Source organism: Plecotus auritus, assembly GCF_963455305.1.
Source record: "Plecotus auritus genome assembly, chromosome: 4".
Classification (NCBI taxonomy): domain Eukaryota; kingdom Metazoa; phylum Chordata; class Mammalia; order Chiroptera; family Vespertilionidae; genus Plecotus; species Plecotus auritus.
The window spans coordinates 152,781,614-152,807,281 of NC_137775.1; the positions used below are offsets into that span (position 1 = coordinate 152,781,614).

General features: G+C 38.3%; 1 protein-coding gene across 11 annotated transcripts in view; it reads right to left on the reverse strand.

Annotated features, from left to right (window-relative positions):
• MAGI2 (membrane associated guanylate kinase, WW and PDZ domain containing 2) overlaps nt 1-25,668 on the reverse strand; it is a 1,233,836-nt gene that overhangs the window by 141,344 nt on the left and 1,066,824 nt on the right. For 8 of the 11 annotated variants that reach the window (XM_080663639.1, XM_080663637.1, XM_080663635.1 and 5 more), the window contains 3 exons: nt 21,400-21,441; nt 14,671-14,762; nt 5,881-6,073 (listed from right to left, as the gene is read on the reverse strand). In XM_080663639.1, coding sequence (XP_080519765.1) covers nt 5,881-6,073; nt 14,671-14,762; nt 21,400-21,441 — 327 coding nt within the window. The remainder of the gene's footprint in view (nt 1-5,880; nt 6,074-14,670; nt 14,763-21,399; nt 21,442-25,668) is intronic. The other 3 variants (XM_080663638.1, XM_080663636.1, XM_080663634.1) reach the window with 1 other exon arrangement.

A 25,668-nucleotide genomic window follows, 5' to 3' on the forward strand; every position in this document is an offset into this window, starting at 1 on the left:
TGGACAGAATCTTCAATGGTACTGTGAACACGAATTGCTTAAAGAGCTTGCGAGAAATATCTTCAGAGTCCACATGTGGCAAGTTTTTTCAGTAGCTCTAGGGAAGACTGGGCCCAGGAATCTGGATGCAGGTTCAAGGTCACACTTTGAGAAATGCTATTGTAGAAACCTTGGAAGTGGGGCTGACAGCCCAGGGGATGTCTTTGTAAAGTGACCTATCATCGTTTTACTAAGGAGCCACGGTTTTATTTAATTTTGTGATGTTCTGTTAGCCTGGGTGTGTTCATTTCCTGCAGGTAGGAAACATCCTTCTTAAAGTAGTTTGCTTACTCCAGGATCTGACAATGTTATCAGGCTAAGGTGCAATGAATTTTGAATCATTAAGGGAAGTGTTGGAGGCCTGGCTCATTTGCATTCTGTATTATTAAAAAATACACTCTATTATCAATCAGATAAACCAAATCACTACTTCCACGAGAAAGCAAGCATATTCACAGAGAGAAGTGATAGAAAGTTGGCAGCCAAGATAAGCTAGTTTTTAAAATGAAAGTTGATCTGTCATCTAGAAAGAATGTTGTCATTTTAATTTAATATCTAGGTAATGGTATCTTGATGAAAAGAGTTGAAGTGGGCACCTAGAATACTGTAATTAGAAAGAAAACTGTTTCATCTCCATCTTACAATATAATTAGTGTACTCAAAAGACGTTATGGAACAAAGGAATATGGAATAGAATCACAATTAATGATTTTTTTTTGGGGGGGTTGCTAGATATGGTCTCCTATTTAGAAGTCTGGAAAGTGTCTTGTATAGCTAGTTAAAAATAATTAGCAAAAGCTTCAATGAAAGCTCTTAACTTTATAAGCTGCAATTCCATTCTGAAATGGAAAAATTAGGGAGAAAGAACAGACTATAAGAAAGGTTCTGTTACACAGATACCTTAAGGAAAAGAAGCTGCATTCATTCATATACCCAGATTAAAAATGGCCTTATGAAAAAGCATTTACTTCTTGTTTGTAATTACTGAATAAAATCTAGGCTGCTGTTTATTATCATTTGATAAATTTGATTTTGGGGTAAGACTTAATTAATCAGGCTTTAATAGAAGGAAACAAATGGATGCTTTTCATCTGTAAGAAATGTACTGAAGTCATAAAAGAACAAAATGTCAATGTCAAAGCCTTTCCCTCTTTTCTATCAAATTAAAACTGCCTGTAAGATGTACCCTCTCTGCTAAAAAACATCACCCAAAGACATGCAGTTATTGTCTTGGTGAAGCACATGTCCTTTATCAGTCCTTCTGCACGTTGGAAATAAAGTGATTAGAGATAGTCAGGAAGAAGAAAAACAAACAATTATTATGCTGCAACATTAAATTGAACATCTCCCCGAGTTATTGGACCAAATCAGTAACTAAATGTCATAGGCAGTGACAAGAGAGATCTCATTTTCTGGCTGTCATATTTTAGGGGGTTGAGAGCTTGGTTGTCAGTAAAGCAGCAACAAAGAAAAATTATCTGTCTTTGCAATAAATGGCTGGGAGTGGCTATGCCTCAGGTTCTAGGGAGAGAAAGGAAATCATGGACTAAGGCAACGTGAGTGGTGAGTGGCCCCTGGGTAATTACATTAACAGGACACTTTTCTATTGCTATTGGCCTTCCCTGTCAACATCTAGAACCAAGTTCTTTATCTTTAACAACATGAACACATTTAAAGCCAGGGAGTGAAGACTTCCAATGATTGCAATGATTGATTTTGAGGAATGGAGTTGACTCGACATCATTTTTTCTACTCAGCTGGCTCTATGTCCACGTGAGACTGTTCTCTCCAACAACCCTTCCTGGTGTAGAGCATGGACATCATTGTTTTAGAATAATGTAGTAAAATGTCACAGAGTGACTAAATGCCATGTGCATGTTTTTAATTCACTAACTTCCTGACATCTTTTTGTCTCACACACAAATGAATGTACAGAATTCAGTCACTTAGTATCTACATAAGTCAGACAATCAGTTTTTAGATTAAGCTTCTGTTTTGTCCCAACCAGTTATACTGGAGATCATCACTGGCTGACTGGGAGAGGGCCTCCGTTGGGGAAGGCCCTCCAGGTGAGATGTTTTGACTAGAACAGTCAGCTCCTGGCCAGCAGACCCACTTATTCCAGGCCTATAGTTGTTAGAAATAATTGTCAATGTTGTAAAATAGGCAGATGTTGTAAAAAATACAGAAATCTGGATTTCCAGTTTCTCTTGAAATACTTGGTAGTGATTACTAGAGCTTAGGTATACAGTTTACAAGTCATCACAGTCCCAACTCTTCCCCAATGTCTCTTGCAAATTCCTGAACCCATAGAGTGAGGGGTATGCAGGGCCAGAGGGACTCGTTCAACTGGAGGCTTTGTTTCTCTTCTAGATCACACACTGGGTGCCAGGACTCCAGGACACCAAACAGACCTTGCCTGTTTCCGGGGTATACTGGGCCTTTTTTTAGGACTGTTCCCCAGGGGATGACAGCACCGCAGATGCACGTGTCTTGTGTTGGAGCATGGCCAAGGCAGTGGGGTTTGTATGTGGACAGAGTGTGGACATGGGGGTTGGAGTGTCCACATGCATGTGCACCTTCAGGGGCCTGATGGAGCAGGGCAGCCACAGGCTGTGGCTGTGCTGTTAGGAGCCGGCCTACCTGCAAGCACTTGTGTTGGTGCACTCCTGGTTACACTCACCAAGGCAGACAACTTATTTAAATGGGTGACAGGCTGGTAGACAAAGAATAAGAAAATGTATTTTGAATTGACAAAAAGTGTAGTAACTATGACCAGGGAATCCACTGGCTCCCTAAACACTGGCTAAACTTCCCACCCCGCTGTCAGGAAAGCCTTCCCTTTCTCGGCATTAGGACAGGAATTGGATGGTCCCGTAGATGCTGGAGAAAAGATACTGGTAGCTTTAAGGCGGACTTTAATATGTTTTGATTAATTCATAAAACGTTCACATCAGTTCTAGATTTACACTTTAGGAAATTCCTCAGAGACACCCTTCTCTCAGACAAATAGTGTGGATTCAAAATAACGTGTCATTAGGGTAAACATCTCAAACTGAGCTACTGAACATATAAATATTTATACTTTCAGTGAAATAATTAAAGGCACTCTTCTACTATCCTTGGGAAAAAACATCTAAATATCAGGTCTGATGGCATAAGTAAGACATCTCTCAAAACCCATTTAAGGAGCAAGATCTGTGCTAAAATTATCCGGTAAAGAAAACTGGATACATTGCTGCATATTTCCTTCCTTTACTCCACATTTTCTCATTTTTGAGGCTCTAGCTTGCCGTTGCCCAATTGAAAATATTGCCTTTATATTTGCACTCTTTTCTGTATCTTAATTGTACGCCTTTTTATATTTCAATATTTGGAGCAGGTTTTTGTGTTATTTTAATTTTTGCCCAGTGTAACTCACCATCTGTATCTTTCATAATGGATGTGTTTTGTCTTGAGTATCAACTAGGAAGCCAGTGCCCAATGTCTTCTGAGGTGGGCAAGACAGTTGTACAAGCCGCAGCAAGCATACGGCTAAAGGGTATGATCTGTATGACCTCCCTTCTTCCCAGCTTCTTCTCTATAATGTTGCTCCTTTGTGCAAAAAGGTGGCAACACTGCCCCTCTTCTTGCTCATCTTCTGTCTCTTCGCAGCTGATTGCTTACTTCCCTTCAGCTCTCAATGATCTCATCATATGCCAGGCTTGTATCTCGCACTGCCTTTGCTTAGGAAAGCGAAATAATAATGATAACAACAACCCTTGGAAAGGCATCTCCACTGTCACTTGTAGTCGTCCCTTCTCACTGTTAAAGAAATGCCACTATGAGGAAATGCTGTCTTCCTATATCTTTAAAAAAAATCCATTTCTAGGCATTTACTTTACTATCAAAGTATCCTTTGCTGAACTTAATCATTTTCAATACTGATGAAGCTTTCAAGGAAGAGTGGGCTGAATTAACTTGGAAACTCTCCTGGTGAGAATGAGCAGTCTGCAGCAGAACTTCAAAAATTAAATGCACTTGAAATGCACTTCAAAGCCTAAATGAGTAAAATTGGTAAGAACTGCAGCAAAGAGCATCGTTACGGAAGTCACATGATCCACAAATTGCAAGAATACGTTTTTGCAGCATTTGGCATACACTCCAATAGCTTGGATTGATTAGAGCAAAATTTAATTTGCAATAATCAGCTGGTGGCAAGAGGAGCATGAAATTATGTTGGTGCACTGGTTTTGGAACTTTGCAATGTATTTCCTTGTAAACCAGGTATCTTTTAATTTATCTTTGGGCTACAAAACATAGAGCACAGCAAACTTTTTATTGAAAATCACACTGTGGGTAGAGAGACAGTTAAATATTAATCAAGAAAACACTGTCTTCCTTCTGGCATCTTGCCCAAGAATGAGGATAATTCAAAGTGATTTACTTCTTTGGGTCAAGTGGTATGGCAGGAATTTCTGCAGATGAATGACACTTCTTAGCAAAATCTCTGTATGAGATATGTAGCAATCTCTACTGGTAAGGGCTGACAGTTCTTCTGACTTGCCCTTTTAAATGATTGCCCTTCCTCAAAGTCTAGTTTCTAGAAGACATGAATAGAAAAGGATTTTTTGTTTGACTGATAAACTTTAGCCTCTTGAATCATGCACAGCCTGTGATTAGCCAGTGGCCATTTTTAAATTCAAATATGTTATAATAACACCTATGAAAGATTCCTTCTCCTTATGTTTGGAAGTGACATTTGCTAAAGGTTGGTTTAACGTCTCACTGGGGGTGGAGATGGTGATAGTGAAGAGGGGACTGAAAGTGGTATAAAAAATAAGTCCTGGCCAGGAGGTGAGTCTGCATCATCGCTGACTCTGAGGATTACTGGGCAGGTGGCTGTGCCTCTGGTCTCCATCTTCTCACCTGTAACATGAGGGAGCTACTGTTGTTAAGGGCCCCCCTAATTCTAGCATTCATCATTCTGTACAAGGAACAGTCAGGGGGCTGAGCAGAAAGCCAGCAGGTCACGGTGGCAGGGGGTGACAAGATAATATTGGTGCTGCTGCTCCTGTGATCTCCGGGGCCAAGCGCAGGTGGTATGGGACTATATTCCCAATGCTATTGCATGCTTGGGTTACAAGAAATAGCGTGATACTTGTAACAGACATATTCCTTAAAATATAAATATCTTTTGTGGAGCTGATATGGTGAAGAGAGAAATTGAATCACATTATGACTCTGAGGACTGACTTTTGAAAATATCTTTGGTGGATTCTTTTCTGAAGTTGGGAAAATGGATGTAAAGGGAATAATTACTTCTAATTTATCTGTTTCATAAGTTTGGAGTTATATGAATTATGTTTCCTCAAAGTGACATACAGCTATATTTCTGTAAATCAGGTTAATAATTTTATTATTACTTTTTATCAGGCTCTACAATAGAAGCTAATTTTCCATCCTTGTTGCCTTATTATGTTATCAAAATGCTGTGGTTCTTGGTTTGTAAACACAATGAGGAACATTTTGGAAAGCCATATTTTTCACTACTATAATGTTCTTATAACTATCTTTACCAAAGAGCAAAGAGCATACACATCTTAAATTAGCTCCAGGCTTTGCTAGGAAATTTTAATGACTGCATTGAAAATGTAGGCCTCAAAGACTGCTTGGAATGGTACCAATGGGGTGAAAATCTGCACTTTTAAAATCAGTTACATTTAGAATATCTAGGTTGTTTTTTCCTCTCATATAATATAGAAACGGATTTAAAATTTTGTTTCAAGCATCTTTAGCATGTCTCACAAAAACATCTCACCACCTCACCTCCAACTCTTGCTGGTGCCTTGAGTTACATACCTCCACATAGCACCTTTCTTCTCACAGTGAGGTTGACCTGCCCGTTCCGGGCTGCGTGGTGCATAAGGTCGATGACATAGCGGTGGGTCTTGCCAGCCACTGGAATCCCATCGACATAGATGAGCTCATCTCCAGGGTGTAGGCGGCCATCTCTGTCGGCTGAGCCCATGGCAATGACGGCTCCAATCAAAATCTAAAGAAGCAGTGAGAAGAATAGGGCATGTATGTTTCAAACTTTTTATATACATATAAGTATATAAAAACTTGGTGGAAGACTTTCTTTCCACATTTTATCCCTTGCTCCAAACCTGAGCATGTACTTGAAAAATGAGAGGCTTAAGGGGCGCCCTTCCAACTCTCCCAGGTTGCTACCTCCTTCTAGAGAAACATAAGTTTTGACTCGCTGCTGCCATTGGCCATAAAGTTTGGGGAACACTTGCTGTCTGGCTCATAAATGATCACCCTTAAGAAAATTCTAACCCCAAGTAATCTGATGCTATTGGCCACTATACCTAGGCTTTGAATTGAGACAAGTTGGGGATTGACTCCTGGCTCCAATTCTTATTTGTATGGCCTTAGGCAAGGCTTCTTAACCCTGTGATCTTCAGTTTCTTCACCTGCAGAATGGGGGCAATTGAATGAAATAATGCATGTGAAGCATTTAACTTTGCTCATGGCACCTAGTGAGTGCTCCAAAAATGTCAGGGGAAACTAGCTGCGATACATCATTAAACTCTGATAAAGCCCAGCCGGCGTGGCTCTGTGGTTGAGTGTCAACCTATGAACCAGGAGGTCCTGGTTCCATTCCCGGTCATCAGGGCACACGCATGGGTTGCAGGCTCGATCCCCAGTAGAGGGCATGCAGGAGGCAGCAGATCAATGATTCTCATCATTGATGTTTCTATCTCCCTCTCCCTTTCTCTCTGAAATAAAAAAATATATATATTAAAAAAACTCTGATAAAGGTTCAAAGTATGTTTTGTTTGTTTGTTTGACTTTGAAAAGCGGAAGGTAAATAAAATGAAGCAAAACTCATAGTTGGCTTTTCCTGGCTAGTTGACTTACTTAAAAAAAAAATCTCAGTTAAAATCTTCTTCAGATTTCGCTTCCTTCCTTTAATTCTTCCTTCAAGCACTGTCCTCGGCACAAAGGACGTTCTAGTCCTGCCTGTCCCCTAAAAAGCTCTTCTGCTAAGGTGGCTACCATGCCAGGAAAAAAGGAAGTACATCTGGGGAATGTGTAATTCCCTGAACCAGAGATGGTGATGAAATGCATAAAATGAGGTTTCCCACTTCCCATTAGAAACACTCAACTTAGTGTCCATTAGTAAGGCTTTTATCTTTCAGAAAGGAGAGACAATAGTACTTAGTATTTTAATTTTGCTGTTTAACCTATAAACAATTTTTCTAACTCATGAACAAAAGACACTTTTTTTTTTTTGCCAAGTGGCTTAGCCACACAGCATCTAAAGGCAGTAGTTACCATTAGCCTGATAATGTTACAGAGCCTATATTCTAGGTTTCATTTTAAATCTTTATAAAATGGTCCCTTGCTCACAGATTGATTTCTTTCAGGTGCAAGAATTTCTTTCAAAACCCAGATCTGTGGATTCCAGCTAATGGGCAGAGTTGCTGCACTGTGACCTGCAGGCTTGCATGGCCTCAGGCTGGCAGCACATCCATCCCTTCTACTTGGTCCTACTGCTCAGTGTGGCCTGTCAATATGGCAACCAGACCGTAATGCCCAGGACTTCTCAGGTACATGCAAAATTATAGTCTGAAGAGTTTTCTTTTTCCTTCGGTCCACAGAGGAATGAAAATTCCCCATCACTGCCGCTCCTTTTCATGTATTCCTGGAGGGTGAAGTGAGGAGTAGATGTACTTCTATGTTGAATAGTAGTGCTCCGATGAGTGGTTCATTATTGATCTCACACGAAAGGCCTCGCATGCCTACCTTAGATTGGCTATGCAGGGTGGTTTTGTGTCCACTTGCTAGAGTCCAGTGGCGGGCATGCTTCTGGCATTCTCCATTTTCCCTTATTGTCATGCCAACCTGAATTTATGAGTTTCTTTTTGAAGGTGTTCCAATCTATTCTTCAAAAGTCTCAACCCACTAAGCAGCTTTTCAAAGATTTGCTAAGTGCTTTGTGCAAAACCAGTTAAAATGAATGTTTATTTCTCCAATGCCATGTGAAAAGCTGCACTTACCTGGGTTACCCAGAGAAAATGCTTCACCTCCAGATTTCCTGTATGCCGCAGTGGGAGGGTTTATAGGTGGTTATAGAAAATACATGGTCTGTGAACTTCCTGGCTGGGTAATTATCAACTTTAAGCTATAGTTTTGATTCTAACTGATCAAAGCAAACCAGGAAACAGGTTACAACGGAGGGAGCCACAGCTGCATCTGGGCCCTCTATAAAGGTTGTAAAAATAAATTTCACATTAGAAAATTCCTATTCCTTTGTTGCTAAAGGAAAACAGCAAAGATATACAGATACCCTTGAAGTTATCTTCTGGGCTATTAGTTTCACATCATCTTTTACCAGGAAAATCCCAGTCAAGCTGCTTTTCTGCTGTATTGGTATGGTATGAGGTACTCTCCTCTCTAACTAATTCATTAATCCAGCAAATCTTCATTGAGCCCAAGGACACTTTTCAGTGCCAGGAATCCAGCAGTGAACAATACACAAAAGTCCTGCCCTACAGAGCTCCCATTCTAGTGGTAGGACAATAATAAATATAAATGTGTGGCTATGTTATATTTAGCAGGCATGTATTTTGGAAAAATAGAGCAAGGTCGGTGGTGGAAGAGTGTCAGCCACATGACTAAGGTGGTGCTGGAGTTGATTAGAGCAGGCCTCAGTGAAAAGTGGACATTTGAGCAAAGACTGAAATTTACCAGTTACATTTTCAAAAAATGTGAAACTTGAATCTTCCACCTTTAGTTTGTTGGATCAAATATGACATATTTACTTCTAAATAAACTATGTTCAATGAATACTTCAATTGAATATCTAAATAAACTGTATGCATTCAATATAATACTTCAATATATAATATTGTGTAGTTATTCTATGCATATATATCCTATATAATAAAAGCCCAGTGACCTAACAGCAGAACGACCAAAGCGACTGGAACGACCGTGGCCCCTCGACCCGGCTGGCCTCACCCCTGATTGGTCCCCATCTGGGTGGGCTGGCTGGACCCCACCAGTGCATGAATTCATGCACCGAGTCTCTAGTTACTATATAATTACATTATATAATCCATCCTCTATCTTGTTTCAAAAAGAGTTTGCCAGCACCATTAAACAAACTTTAATCGAGCTGAGCATGGGGAACTGGAGAAGGCATCAGAGCTGCTTGTCCTGTGACATATGTATTAGTTACATTCACTCATCCCGCCAGGAACCTCCACCTTTGAGGGAACAAGCTGGCCACATGCGTGCACTGTCACTTCTGGCTGTCAGGTGGCTTTGTTCTTAGCCTTTGGCCCTTTGCACCTTCATGCATTTTATTTCACTGCGGACACAGAGCCAGCTCTATGTGTCTCTCCATTCAGGGAAAAATCCACAACTCTTTCTCTTTATTTTCAATATGCTTTATTTTGAATATGTTTAGTTTCTTTCCTGTCTGCCACTGTAATTGCAGGTAACTGCAGGGACTAGTTAATCTATAATTCCTTTTTGCATTGTAATTCATATTGGCCTCCTAATGTATATACCATGTTCATTTAAGCTCTTGAAAACATGCCTCAGGGTATCTGATCCCTTGTCAGTAGTTCTCAAAGTTTGGGGTGTATGTGAATCTCCCATTGAGTTTATTAAAACAGACTTTTGGACATCCCCTTGAGAGTCTGATTTTGCAGGCCTGAGGTGGAACCTGAGATTCTGCATGTCTAACAAGCTCCCAGGGGATGCTGGACGCTTCTGGTCTGTTATCACACTTTGAGTAGCAATATTGTGATTATTCCCACTTAGTCCAATGGTCAGAGGCTCTGTGGTCTCACGGTCATGTTCCAAGTCTGCTGAAGGACTCTCCCTCTGGTGCCTCGCCTCAACTCCCTGCCCAGACACAATGGTCACTTTCCAGGTCTGCACAGGGATGCCCCCTTGAGTGCACGGTCTGGGCTCCCTGACCCATCAGGCTACATTTTCCTTCTGGGCTTGCTGACCAAGCCTTCCCAGCCAACACTGGCCTTGCTCCTTCTGGCCTCACCGGATTCTTCAGCCTCTGCAGACCCTTAGTCCCACTCATTAGCTTTCTCAGTGTTTCTGGAGGAGTTCTTTACCCTGCCTCTATTGCTTCGGGTCTGAAGGAAGAGCTTTATGGCAAAACAGACCAAGAAAGATCCCCTCCCCCCCACCTCCCGCCATTACACACACTTATTGAAAGAACAACTCACCCACATGGCCTTATTTTACCAATTGTTTTCTCTAAAAAACAAAAGAATTATAAACAACTCTACAACTCCAATTTGCTTTACAGGTTGTGAGGTTACAGAACAAAGCAGAATGTTTGATATGAAATAATAGCAATTCGCATTCAAGTGTCTGATATCCCAGTAAGTCAGGGGCAAAAAACGAACACAAAAAAGGAAACAAAGACAAACAAATAACAAAGAAACAAAATGAAAGCCACCTTTGCAGGCCTTTTAATTCTTCCCTGCACTGCCTCATGCTAGTCCAATCCCAGCGGATCTAATCTGCAACAATCATAGCCCAGGACAACTTGTTCCCCCTCCTCCTCCCCACCCCCCAAGTGTGCCCCAACTCCTGTACTAAGGAGTATGCCTGTCATTACCTTGCTCTTTCTTTAACAGTTCTACTCCACACAGGCCTTTCTCCACTGCAGTGTTCCCCAAGTCTCTCCATCTTGATGCCTTTCCATCTCTTTTCTGCTCACAGTTGGAAACCTCCGTTTTGTTCCTTTCTGGCACTTTTTCATTTCTTTCTATTTCTATTGTTATTTAACTGTGAAAAGTATTTCCTCTTGCAGGAAAAATGCCCACATGCTTTGTCTGAGCTGGAGTCCTGCTGTTCATTACTTGCCGTAAGCTGTGTTGTTGTGTTTAATGTGCACCCTGAGATATCAATACCATTTCGTATATATGGAGGCCGAAATCCATTTGAGGTAATTTATGAGACCTCCTGTGGTTGGGGACCAAGTCACCTCTTGTGCCTCTCCCTTTGTAGCCTGCCAGCAATTAAATGAGGCTAGCACATTTTGTGTGCATATTATCTTTGGACTTACAATGGAGGAAGGCAGGAAGGAAGGGCTCATGAGAGACCTTTACTGGAGACTTGCTCTTCCTCATATGGTCTTTCTGAGGTGCAATACTCTGGTCTTCAAGACATTATTTTCGGGCTTTGCTGGCTTGAGGGAGATTTACGCTTCTACTTTATGGCTGGACTGTCAGAATTGTAGCTTGCAGCCTGAGTGTGTCTTAAATCATTTGAATGAAAGAATAAGCCAGAATAAACCTAAATAAACACAATGAGGATAACCAGCAAATCCATGTAATCTGAGGAGGCTTATCATAAATACTAGACGTCTGCCCACTAAAGGTAGAAAGGTGTCCTGAGGCTGGGTGGTGACCATGGCTGCATTCACAAACCTGAGCTTCATTTTGAGCAATATGTGCTCCATTTGGGTATCAATTCTATGGAATCTGTGCTGGGCAAAGTGCAGTCAGAACTCTCCCTTCCTGAGCTAGCTGAGACTATGCCTGTCCTGTGACTGCCATGTAAGCCCCACTACTTGTGGGGAGGGGGAGGCCAGTGAAGACAGTATTTCTTGAATGTGGTGCTAATTTATCCCCAAAGCAGACCATGAGGCTATGGGGAGGCCCAGCAACGTAAGAATTGTGTATTTTAAACACTGCATTGAAGTAAGCAGCATAGGGAGAATGGAAACTTTCTTGTTTTCCCTTACATTTATTTGACAACTTAATCTTTCATTTATATTTATATGGAAGAGAAGGAACCCAATAATATTTTCAGTGCTAGGGCCAATTAAAACCATAATCTGGCCCTAACCAGTTTGGCTCAGTGGATAGAGCATTGGCTTGCGGACTCAAGGGTCCCAGGTTCGATTCCGGTCAAGGGCATGTACCTTGGTTGAGGGCACATACCCAGTAGGGGGTGTGCAGGAGGCAGCTGATTGATGTTTCTGACTCTTTCTCCCTCTCCCTTCCTCTCTGTAAAAAAATCAATAAAATATATTAAAACAAAACAAAACAAAAAACCATAATCCGGCCCTAGTTGAAGAGTCCTTTGGTGCAAAGTATTCACCTTTCAAAATTTTTTTCTATCTAATCTTCTGGGAAGGGAGTTTCAGAGATAATAAACAAAATAAGAAACATAGGCATTGGGAGTTTTGGGAACTGTGGCCATGCTTAGTCTAAAACGGTCCACTGCTTAGCTCCAGCCAGTTGTCATGGAGAAAGGCAAGCTCATTGTTGCCAGATGTATTTTTCAAGAGAAGGTGGAAATTTGAATTTTTAAATGTGTGAGATTAGTTGATGCATAGCAATTTTAAAGCACCGGCAGAGCTAAACAAAGCATGCTGTAGGGTCACCAGGACATATCCCTACTTCCAAGGATTAAGCCATTTTAATTCTACATAGCCTGCTGGATTAGAAGCCTCAAAATGTGGATACTCCAGATCATACTTATTCTGACAAGCTCAGGTGACAGTTTCGGTTTGGCTGAGAGGACTCTCTTAAATTCACTTAATAATTACTTGTGCCAGGCTTTATGCTAGGCTTGGGAGACGCAAACACCATCAAACACACAATCCTGCCTACAAGGAGCTCACAGATTGGTAAGAGGAAAAGTGTGTCAGTCAGTGTGTCCTGGAACAAACAGGGGCCTCATCTTTCTGGTGGTGACCCCTTCAGTTGTTAAGTTTGAGGTATTATGTTGGTTCAAGTACAATGAATTCTATATGGATTTAACCTTAAATACTTGACAAAAGACTCAAGTACCACACAGTATCCCACAAAATGCTATAAAAATCACCTTAGTTTTAGTTTGGACATAGTTTCGTTTTGTTTCCTTCATTTGGTATTTTCATGTTCAGCATATGGCTGTGTAATAAAGAATCTGGCCTCAGTCCAAAGAGAGGTCTGGCTTTTCCTGAAAGGTACCTCTATACCCTTGGACCAGGAGTATCTTAGTTTCCATGGTGAGCCCCTTGGGCCATACCTGAGAGTTTAGGCTAATGAGGAGGCTCATGGTGGGCACCTGATATAGGTTATGCTAAGGAGATGACGCAGGGTGGAGCCAGACATACCAACAGTCTTAGGAGCTGATGATGCCAGAACAACCAGCCATGTAATTAGAGGGTTGGGTCTTTGAGCCACGTGATAGCAGCTAAGGTTGAGCTCAACCACCTGGGCGATGATTCCATCATTCATGCTCACATAATAAAACCCCAAACCCTGGACACAAAAACTTGGGTGAGCATCCCTGGTTGGCAATCCTGAGTGGATCAATGCTGGGACAGTAACATGTCCCTGAGGAAGATGGAAGCTTCACATTTAGAATCCTCCAGACTTGGTTCTATGTTCCTCTTCTTTTGGATGATTCTAATTTGTTCTCATCCACTATAATAGAACTGTAATTCTAAGTATAGCACTTTCCTGAGTTCTGTGAGTTGTTCTAGTGAATTATTGAATCTGGAGAAGGCTGTGGGGACCCCCAAATTTGCAGCTGGTGTCTGGACTGAAGGCATTATTGTAGAGATTCTTCCCTCAACTTTACAGTTTAGAGAACTGAGATCTTAATCTGGAGTTTGGCTAACTGGGTAATGTCACATTTTTCATTTATGGGGCACTAAAGGGTGATAATAAAAGAAAAGATGAAGTCCTGCTTTAAAGGAATTTAAAATCCCACTAATTAAACTAAATGGGAAGCCTATGAACATGTTAGAGAGCAATCAGAAGCTAAGTCAGAAAAGTTATCCTGGAGAGGCCAAGAGTTTAAATGTTTAGTATGTGAAGAAACTGGATACTATTTTCAATTCTATATGTAGACTAAGATGAGTTCTAGGACAGCATGGTGCTTACCAGAGGGGTAGGGATTGAAGGAGACTAGACTTTGTGTGGTGAGCACACAATGCAATATGCAGATGGTGTATTATCGAATTGTATGCCTGAAACTTATATGCTGTTATTAACCAATGTTACCCCAATAAGTTTAATAAAAAAGATGAGTTATAAGGAGGAATAATTTCTCCAGAGACTCCCCAAATTCCCAATATTGTGCAACTGAAGTTGACTTTGTGAACATCTTCTCATGGTAATCTCTTAATTCAAATCGGGTTGAAATTCTGCAGCATTGAGCTTGCTCTGCTTCTGTTTATCACGATGTTTTCTCTCCCCTGTGGTTTTGATTAAAAACACACATAATTCTGTTGTTCCAGGTCATCTCTTCACATGTATCTTCTGTCATATTGCATGTGTGTTTACTTGTGAGCTGCTGCCCAGAGAGACCAGTGGTTGGTCCAAAACAATTAAATAATTGAAATTTTCAAGAAAAATTTAAACGATTCTAAGAAAGAGTAATGTCCCTTTCTTAATATAATGTGCATTGACGGCATGTAGGCATGGAAATACTGGCATATTCTGAGAACTTAAATACCAACCCCCCCCCAAAAAAAACCTCAATTTTTTAGTGTGCGTTCTAAAAATTTCCTTTTAGATGTCATTCACAATGATAGTTCCTCTGATGCCCACACATACACAATATAGCCTGAAGTGTGAAAATAAAGAAGATTCAACTTACAGGCTGACCAGGCTCATCTCCTCCGAGAATTCTGAAGCCAAATCCAGACTCCATCCTACGAAGGTGAACATCCAGCTCTTTATAATCTGGACCTAGCATAAAGGAGATCCCATGAGTACTGAATCCTGCCTCCTACCCACCCCCTGACGGACTGAACATACCAATGATAAAATAATTTTGTGGATATGATTAATGAGGGTGCTGTTAGAGTTAATGGAGAGCATAGAGAATAAAAAAAGTATTGTACCAGAAAGTAGGTATTCCAAAATTAGTCAGTCTGAATTATCAGTGACCAGCCAAGGCAGAAAGAGCATACAAATTTTCTGGGTGAAAAAAAATGATGCCTCTATAATTCTTTATTTTTCTGAGAGCATTTCGATTATCCTTAAGAAGATTGGCTATCACTTCGAGCATGTTTACTCTGACTAGAATGATTATTTTAGAAGTATGAGAGAATAGATGGCAACACCTTGGAACTACCTAATAAAGTTTACCTAGTAATTTACTAATATTTGTTTATAGCTTGATGCATTCAGTTTAGTGTGTGTGTGTGTGGGGGGGGGGGCGGTAGGGGAGCTGAGAATAGGTTATAAAACAATGCCTAGCAAAAGTAATTTCTTTTAAAATTGTAGCAGTTAGAAAATATAGAATTTAAACTTTTCTGTATTGAGGTTTGAGTAAAGTTTTTATTTCCTGACTAACTCCTTTAGGTTTTTTAAACTTTAGGGATAGAAATTCACCTACTTCTAAGTGGACTCTTAACCTCCAAACATTTTGAAATGTGGAAGCCATTAGTAGATTCACTATTGACTTTGCTAGTTTTTCAAAGTAAACTACAAGAGGATATTTTTTTGCAGTTAGCTGAACAAATAGAAATATACTGAAAAATAAGCTAGGAAACTCTCTTGAATGTCATTTTTTTTCAACCCTAGAATAAATAAACTAAAACTACAAGAAATCTTTTGACTATTTAAATATAATTTATGCTTTTCCCCATCCCCTGGACCTTTGAACCTTCCTCAGGGGAAAAGTCTCACGACCGAGTTGTACTTACTTACTTTCATGGTCACTGTAAGGACATGAATAGATAAGTAGCAACTTTGGGGAATACTTCATGCCATCCTTTGCTTAAGAAGTATTTAGTAACCTCTGGGCCTTAATAGTTTAAAGGAGGTATTAGAACTGATAGAAGTAAATATTAAGTTAAATTCTCCTTGCTTAAACAGGATGGTTTTGGAAATTGGGATGAGATTTCAGAGAATCCTTATGGGATAAGAAGCTATGTCTGGACTACTCAGTAGTCATAGTTGAGACACAGACTCAACGACTAAGAAAAAACTCAAAGACTAACCAATTGGATCTCTATATCCATAAGTCATCTTTTATGAATTGTATAATCATTCATATTTTAAAGATGAGATAACTTAAGAGAATTAAATTCCTATTAAATAGTTAATTAGAGCTGGGTGATAAAAGGTAAAAAAAACCCAACAACGTTGCCCTACACTCTACAATTCAGAATTGACTTTTGAACTCAGTTTATCCTGGGATCTATAATACCACATAGGAAGTCACATATTGCGGTGTGTGCTAAGCTTTTGGGACGCTGCAGGCAGGTGGAGCAGCCCTGCACAATCACAGCAGGGACCTGTACTTCTCCCAAGGGAGGAAGAAAGGCCAGAGGAGATAGGAAGATGACAGATTATGTCAAATCACTGTTCAAACCTCCAAAAGTTGGTTGTGATATGATTGCTCCCAGCAATCTCCTCTTAGAGTTACTTTTAGCTTAGAGGACTCTAGACCATGTGTACATAAAAAATTCAAAGAGAGCATGACATATTTTTGGCACTTAAAATAGTAGAGCTAGAATGTATTAAACCAGAACATTCAATCTATTCTCATAAATATTCTCATTTTTGCATCACTGGCGAGTATGGTAAGTGGGAAATTGTTCCTCTAATAGCTTCAGCACCAATCCACATAGTATGAGGAACTGTAAGAGTATAAGAGGAGTTTATTGTGTGATTCATTTTATTTACTAAATAAAACTTTCCCCAAGCAAATGCTGAAATTATGGCAATCCCAGCAATGCAAGGGAATTGTCTTGTGTTAGAGAATGCTGTGATTCCTGGGGCAACTGGAAAGGTTTTCCTAAATGAATGACTCTTTTTTTTTTTTAGTAGAAAAATGTATATATTAGGTAGTTAATTTTATTTAACTCTGAAGAACAGATGTGAGTGGGGCATCCATCCTCCGCCTCCTATTTTTTTTGTGCACATTTTGGTGACATTAGCATCTTCTGATTGTTGCTCTGATCACTTTGATTTCAAACATAGGGTGATATGTGTCAACCATGTCATCTCCACCCTCTAGTTTTCCAAGCAGAAGAGGGCCAGCTCATGGTACATGAGCAAGCAGAGAGAGGACAAAAGAGACCCATTAGAAAAGTGTGCCAGCAGACGTGCTTTATTTTCTATTTCTTTGTTAATTTTGAACACAAACTCAGAGCCTACAGGGCATGGAAACTTTAGAGAAATAGTCAACTGGAAAAAAAGTTTAAATGATAGATTGTGCCTTAAAGCAGCAGTATTTTTCTTTCTTTCTTTCTTTCTTTTTTTTTTTTAGGGAAAATAAGAACTTTCAGAAAGATAATTTTTCTTTGGTTTATCCCTCTACCCCCAATTTGAGTCTGGCTTTAGAAAATAACTACAATTACATGCACAAAGCTGGGAGACATTACTCTTTTTCCTTCTTGCTTTGTTAGCTCTCTTGAAAGTTTATGATGTTTTTGATATTTCCCTTTAGTTGCTCTTCTGGCCTGATGTCATGTTTAAAATGATTTTATCATGCTTCATCTCTTCTGTTAATGTAAGAACTTAACGCAAAGAAATCCAAGGGCCAAGTCTTCACTCCATTGGGACAGAATTTAACAACACCACACCTCCCCTTGGTTGAATTGAAAACCATGCACCTGGAAGGTGGTTAGATGAAGGGGTCCGGCGGGCACCTAGTGGGACCTCAGTCACTTTGGATGTCACTCAACCATGCCCCCACCAACATCATTTTTTCCTCTTCTACTTTCTTATTTATTCTCTTTCCATGATCTTTTTTTACCTTTTGCCTCAGCTCTTTTTACAGAACTGTCAGGGATACTCTCAAGATGAGGCAGAGGTTGTGAAGAAATGGACTAAGGAGAGACAGAATACTCTTTGGACATTGGTGTTCAATGGCCAGGCATGGCCAGTGTTGTTCTGCCTTAGAAGTCAGGGCCAGGGCCCTCAGGTATTATGAAATAAAGCAGCTTAAGATACTCATCTAAGATACATGACCACCATGGAAAACTGTAGGGATGGAATTTACAAGTCCTGATTTATCCTGGGCTCCCACAAATATTGAAAAAGCAAACACATTTAAAAGTAGCAAATGGTGGCCACATCCAGGTATCAGGACAATTTCCTCACAATAAAGAAAAGTAGAATTTCAAAGCTGATTTTTATTTCCCACTAAGACTCCAGGAAGGTATCAATGTTATATATATCTTGGTCTAGATTTTGAAAGATATGGCTTTTGCACAATTTTAGGGAAAAGGATGGGTGACTAAACAAAACTGATTAATTTTATGAATGATTCAAGCTTCAAAATGCAAAGAACAGCATTTTTTATGGATTAATTTGGCACATGGGATGCTGCTGTAAACATGTCAATTAAATTTTGGTACTTGAATCCCCTTTCGTGTTTTAATTAAAGCATAAGTACCACGAGCTTATTATCAGTTTGGCACAGAGAATGAACTCATTCAATTTTTCCTTCTGGAAAGAGCATTAATTTTTTGGCATTTCTTTGTAAAGAGGTTTAGGGAAGAAAGTACGAGGATGGAATCAGGAATCATAGGTGGTTATTAAGTTGTCTCTGGCTGCTGAGTTCTCAATGTACTTCAAATGCAGAATGAGTTAAATAGAAATTAAATAGTTTCTATTGCTCAAGTATAACATTACCAGATAAGTAGCTAACACATTTTTTCTTAAAAGAATCCCTTCTCTTTACTTTTTCCCTTTATACCTTTGGTAATGTGAATGTGGTTAGATATGTTTCCGCTGTAATAGAAGCTATCTCCTACTCTATATAGCTCTCTCCCTCATCCTTCAAATAAACTCAGATTTCCCCATCCTAAACACCCCCTACTTACCTACCCATTTCTCTCTGGGAAGAGTAGTCCTTAATGGATTGTTCACTCCCTCATCTTCACTCTCTCATCTCTGACTTACTCCTGCCAGTCTGGTTTCTGCTCTTTTGGCATTACTGAACCACTCTCTTTAAGGCCATTGATGACATCTTAATGACCAAATTGAATGGCCATTTTCTCTTTCCTCATTCTGATTTATTTCTGTGCCTCATTTGATATACCCTTTATGACCACTGATTTCTTTTTAAAATTTTTATAAGCGTTTATTCGAGTCAAACTGATGACATGCCAGAAAGCAAGATCTCAAATGCTTCCATCCCAATTTTTTAAAAATTTCTAAACAAGGAAAGGTCTCCTTCTGGAAATGACTTATACCCTTGGTTTCTGTGATATTCCACGCCCTGACTCTCTTGTCTTTGGGTAGAGCTCTCCATTCAAAGATCATGGCTATAAATTCATTGTTTCTCACTAACATTCTTAGTGATGACAAAATTATCCTTGTCTATCTATAGTATTCTATTGTGTATAGCCTATAGAAGTTGCCAAATAAATGTTTCTTGAATTTAATTGTTTTAAGATACAAATCTAGCAGACCCCATAAACCAGAGCATTATTCTACTATGAAGTTATCACTTAGCTTCAAAATTACATTATTTAGGAATTCCTATTACCGATTTTGCCTCTGTACCTAAGCACTTTATGCAGCTAAAGTTAATAAAATACCTCATAATTATGATAAATGTGTCTGAGTCAAAAATCATGACACAGAATTGGATAAAGGACATTTTATAAACGTGAGCAATACTATAGGAGATTTGTTTATTTTGGATGCAGTCTAATTTTCCAAAATATTTTGATAGCTTGTGTGGACATTTAACAAAATATTTAGATTGGTTATCTTCTTAAAAAGCTGTCTTGCATATACTCAACTACACTATAATTCTTCTCCTTTAAGCAACTTGTATCTTTTGAAATGTAAAAATAGTATTTTGCACATACATCAAGGTAATCTAAACTATTAGGTATTCCTTCCCTTTCTTCTTTTGTTTTTAAATAAAGTACTTTCAGAAGCTGAGATTTTTAAAGAAATGTGCTGCTGTGGCTAGCAAGCTGAGATTTAGAATCTCAAATTAAGTCCTGATTTCATTTTGCAACTGTAATTACTAGGTCTCATTTTCCCTCTAGGCATAAGATAATCTTAAAAATTATAAGGCTTTTCCCATCAGCATATAAGAATAATCATGCTATAAAAATTTTCAGACCAAGATAAGCAAATATTTGAGGACATTATTGAGGACAAAATGCTAAGCAATATCTTCCATATTTTCTACATATCCAAAAAAATGACATGGAAACTTACAGAATGAAATGATCTCGAGCACATATATTCTCCAGGGGGGTGTTAGAACATGCTGAGATGGATAATGAGCTGCCATCATGGAAACACTCTAGAGATGTGTGCAGTGAGCCTACAGACCTGAAATAGTACTATTATTATAAAACGCTCTTTTCTGCAATTGTTTCAGTGTTCTGGCTTTCAATCCAGTGCTCTAATCAGCTGTTCAAAGTACTTCCTAGGAATAAAAAAATCGGAATCTTCCTTTTCTTCCTTCATTTCCACAATAACATTAAATATTTTAGCCCAAACCAAATTGTGAAGTATTTTCAGAATGGTTAGGTTAAAATTTTTTTCCTTTTCAGTAAATTAATTATTACTAAAAGCTCTTATACTTGAAATTATAATATTCTAGTCTAACTTAAAAACTATTGAAAAGTAGCATTTTATAATTGGAATGGTTAAAAAATTAAATTTATATAGATATTTAATTGAGGTGAAAATAATTTCATTCTATGTTAGCAAAATTTCTAATAAGTTCTTTGAAAATGTCTAAATTGCAAATCTCTTTACATACTCTAGCTTCTTATTTATATGTATTTAGACCAGGGATGTCCAATATAAATAAAATGTAGTCAACATAAGTAATTAAAAAATTTCTAGTTGCCACATTTTGAAAAGCAAAACAAAACAGGCACAATAAAATTTAATAATATATTTTAAACCTAATATAGTCAAAATATTATTTAAGCCTTAATTAATATAAAATAATTAATGAGATATTATACATTTCTGTATTTTTTTGTGCTGTATTTGAAATCTGGTGAAGACTTGACCCACATCTTACAGCATATCCAAACTCAGAATAGACACATTTCAAGTCCCAATACATCACATGTGACTAGAAGCTACGGCATGGATCTAGTCAGTCTGGTGGCCTTCCCTGTCACCTGCTTTTTAATCTTGTCCTTAACTAAAGCATTTTATGAAAGTAATGAATAAATATGACTGTTTTCTTTCTTTTTTCCTTGACAGTCATTTAGGCTCACCTTGATGAGACTTACTTTCTATTTTAAATACATGCTTTTGTAGGTGGATAAAATTAGCACAGTGATTACATACTAATTAACTGATACTACTCAGAAGAATGATTTGTTACACAAAATGGAAGACGTCATTCACAGGACTGTGAGAATTGGAGGATACTTGCCAGAGGAATCCATTCGAAAACTGGTCCTTGGTGGCACTTGTTCTGGATGGGAAAATGGGGAATTAAAATTGAAACTCATTTACGGCATTTTAAAATCCATCTTTACTTTCTTTTTGTTGATATTATATCTCACCCCCATTTGTGCTCATGTTTATGATTATTTTTTCTCTAAAATCTATGGAAATCAGTGGACAGTTTTACTGTTTTATGTATATGAACATGTCTATAAATGTATTTATTTTACATGCATGTAAAATAGAAAAACCTGAATTCCTTTAGATCAGAATGGAAAAAAGATTACCATTTCCAAATACTAATCTTTGATTCTCATTATAAGAATGCTTATTTGAAAGTAAAGTCAATCCAGAATCCAAAATATACACAATAAATATAGGTGTTTTAAAATCATGTTATGATATTGTGACATAAGCTACATATTATAATTAAAAGTGGAAAAGTCAATCAGCAATTGTGATAATTTATGTATACCAGTCCAAATATTTTGATATTTACTCTGGATAGTTGAACTTATGTATCAGTAATTGAGTTAAATTGGTTTATTTTAGCAATAGAAATTGCTCATGGGAATTATGGTATCTATGCTACATATAAATTCATGAACATGAGTTTAAATATTAGAACACACTCTGAAATATATACACACACATATGAAGCACTAATATTATGTCATTAAATTTAAAAAATTAAAAATAAGACCATATTCTGATTACTTACTAATTAAACTTTGTTTCAAATAGAGTTCTACACTATTCAACAATGAAAATGAAAAGAGAAGCCTCTTGCGGGTGCTGATAGGGTTGGAGGCCTTCTGTGTTTGACGTGTTCCCCGCTGGACCCTACACAGCTAGTCTCAGGCAGGATGATCATACCTGCCAGGCAATCTGTGTTTTCACAGCAAAGGCAAATTAGTTGTCTAGCAGAATTGTTATTTTTTTTTAAACCTCCATGTTTAGTGTGACTGCTTAGGATTATAAATTGAGAAATGCACTTTCATCAAAAAGAGAGAGCGGTATCAGGAGACTGCTACCACTAAACACTCCCATTAGTTGTAAACCTGACATTTTTATATTATCATAATCTCACTAGGACCTACTTGTCATCCAGCAATTACACTCAGTTTACTTCAGCCCTGATGGTCTCATATTTATTCATGAAAGTTCTTTCAGTTACATCGTCAACTTGTGCTACCAATAAGATGCTTTGACATACAAATAACTTTCAATCAAGGACTGATTTTAGAGTTTATTTCACACATTACTCCCCCCTCCCATTATCTTCTGTCTGATTCCTGGAGCATTAAGGTTTGAACAATGAATGAAATAAATTTATAAGCTACTGGATTGGATCTAGTCTTTAAAATACATGTGAAAAATGTGTCCCCAACCTAACTTTTATTTCACTATCTCTTTATTACTTAACTCATATCATAGTAACTTTCTTTATTAAAAGGAACCTGTTAGAAATATAAATATTACCATAGTTATTTGCAAAGCTACCTGAAAATATTATCTTTGAAATTAGATTTCCAAATTAAAATCTACATATTAAAAATGGCAAAGACAGTTTAACTGAATTTACTGATCTTCTTTATCAATATATTATAACTATAAAATGATACATAATGTGATATATTAGAAACTCTAGCTGAAAGGCAAATTTATTACACAGATCAAACCATAATATAAATTATATTAAAAACAGCAATAATGATTTTCCCATGGGACAAAGGTATATGAAATTAACCTTCATAGTACAGTTGAGGACATTTTAAAATGATAATATTATTAATTTTTTTCTAGTTTATTTATGATTCTCATGTGAAAGTCACTGGTAAAAGTGTCTTATCATTTGCAGGTCATCTTATTTTAATATTTCAATAGCACTCCAGAGAACATTTGTGGGTGGTACTTTAAGGCCATTGGACACCAGCAATGTCCGGGCAGATGAGGTAGGCTTGATGTAGCAGTGTTTAGACCTGAGGATGTCCTCTAGGAAGGTCAGGTAGCCTTCTATAATTACTTATTAGCTGCCTGCAGCTGTAGCATCCATAAATTTATCAAAATCTTTCCAAACCTACTGATACGTCCAATGTGACCATATTAGGTATTTAATTACAAAAGCAAAGGAGACTGGAGACAGGTAGGCTCACGCAGAAGAGCTTGCACAGGATTTGGAGCTCTGGTTGTGAGCACTATGCATCATGTGCCTCTACCTGGTGTCATGTGGTTGTCCCCATCAGTTTCACTTAGTGTTTCCAGTGCTGTGCTGTGGTGGATAGTATTTTTATACTGTCTCCTCTCTCCAGGTGGTTCTGCTGTTAGTATGGGAGACAATGCAAACTACAACCCTTGCTCAGTAATAACAAAGAAAGAGCTGCAGAAAAATTGATAGTTTAGAAATTCAACTACCCATTTGTGATTAGCCATGAATTATACGAGCATTATAATACTGAAAAATGAAAGAATTCCACAATGAACAATGAACAACAAAAGAGCAGAATAAAAACCATAGATGTGAAAAACACAATTGTCCATTTTTGATTGGCTACAGTTTATAATTTCATGTCAAGTATAACATTAAAATACAGTTTGCTCCTCCATTATGCTCTTTAATGGCCTGTGGTTACTTTAGATTGCCACCTTTGCTGTGAGCCTTACTGCCTATTATGGGGTAATGCTTCCTAATTTATGGAAAGAAAAAGTGATTGTGTGAGCTCCTTTTGAAGAAATTCCAGAGGCATTTCTATGTCAAAGAGGTCATGCTATAAGGCACATTATACCATATGGATCCTTGACATTTTTATGATCTTACATCTGAATGATGTCTTACTGCAAAGGAGTATGGGCATATTGTACTTCATAAATTGTTTATTTATAATAACTAAGGTTCAGTGTGAAGAGAGAAAAGTTTGGAAAACTTCAGTTATAATTCAAGTTGGGTCCATGCCAAGGTGCAGATCCATGAGGGGAGAGTTTCAGGGAATAGGGATTGTTCTTTGCCTCCTTCTGTTTTCATCTGCTTGTCTGCTCCAGCTTCTGAGCCTACAGTGAGGAGGAGGATGCCCAAGAAATGGCCTCATGAACTGAAGATGAGACAAACCTTGAGAATGAGTCTGGCTTAAAGAAAACGGAAGCTACAGGACAAGGTCCTCATTCCTAAATCACCTTCATTGGCATGATCAAAACTTTATTTTGTAAGATTACAAAGTCATTTTCTTTGGCAAGTGCTCTGTATTCACTTGCTTGGCAATAAAGAGAGGAGTCATGATAGCCATTTATCTGTACTTATGTAGGTATAATTTTTCCTAGGGTCAGGAAGACAGACAAAACTAATGCCCATTTGGTCCTGTGATGATTGTGATGTTAAATCTGTCTTATTCTCTGTGATAAGAATGACAAGTCCATGACATAGTACTTGAATGCATGAAGCCTTGCACCCTATTTCTTCTACGTAGTTTGCCATGCTCTGTATTTGTACATATGTACAATTTTCTGCATGTGGGGGGAGTTGGCTGGGAGTTTGGCTACTAAGACAAGTCATCACATAAGTCTTTTTCTTCAAATTAGGGGTAACACATGTATGGGCAAAAATTCAGTCCACCAAATAAAGTAACTTGAAAGAAATTATTTATCAGAGTAGGTATTAAAATTTTTATTCATGGTGTGTACACTTAGATAGGCTTTTCTTGGACAGTAATGATGTCTATTTCTTTCATAGATGATGTAGTAAAAGGAAGCCATATAATTTATCATTCAAATAAGAACAACCTGGTGAGTGAAAGGAGAGCTATTAATAATTATGCCAGGACAACACAGGGCAGGACTGTTCTAAACAAACTGGAATGCACTGTCACTGTAGGTAGTCTCATGGGTGAGCAGGCCATTATAAAATGTTTATCATATCAGAAACACGCGGTTGAAGCGATGATGCAATCATAGAGAGAAAGAATGGCAGGAGGAGGAGAGCAGTGAGGGCTTCAAGGTTAGCAATGGTGTAAATAGTCCAAGATTCAGAATGTTAGCACACAAACCAAGAAAATGCAAGCCCTTCCTCTTGTGATTGCAGAGAAAATTAAACTCCTTCTTTCATGAGATGCATGGGGAAAGAACAGAGGAGGTAGAAGTATAAAATAGCATGGCTTATGCCGTAACTCAGTGGGGACTAGTTTCCTTTGCTTTCAGTTTTAAAAAAATGCCAGTAATGGGGACAGCAAGAAGTCAATTATCAAGAGAGGCTAAAACCAGAAAA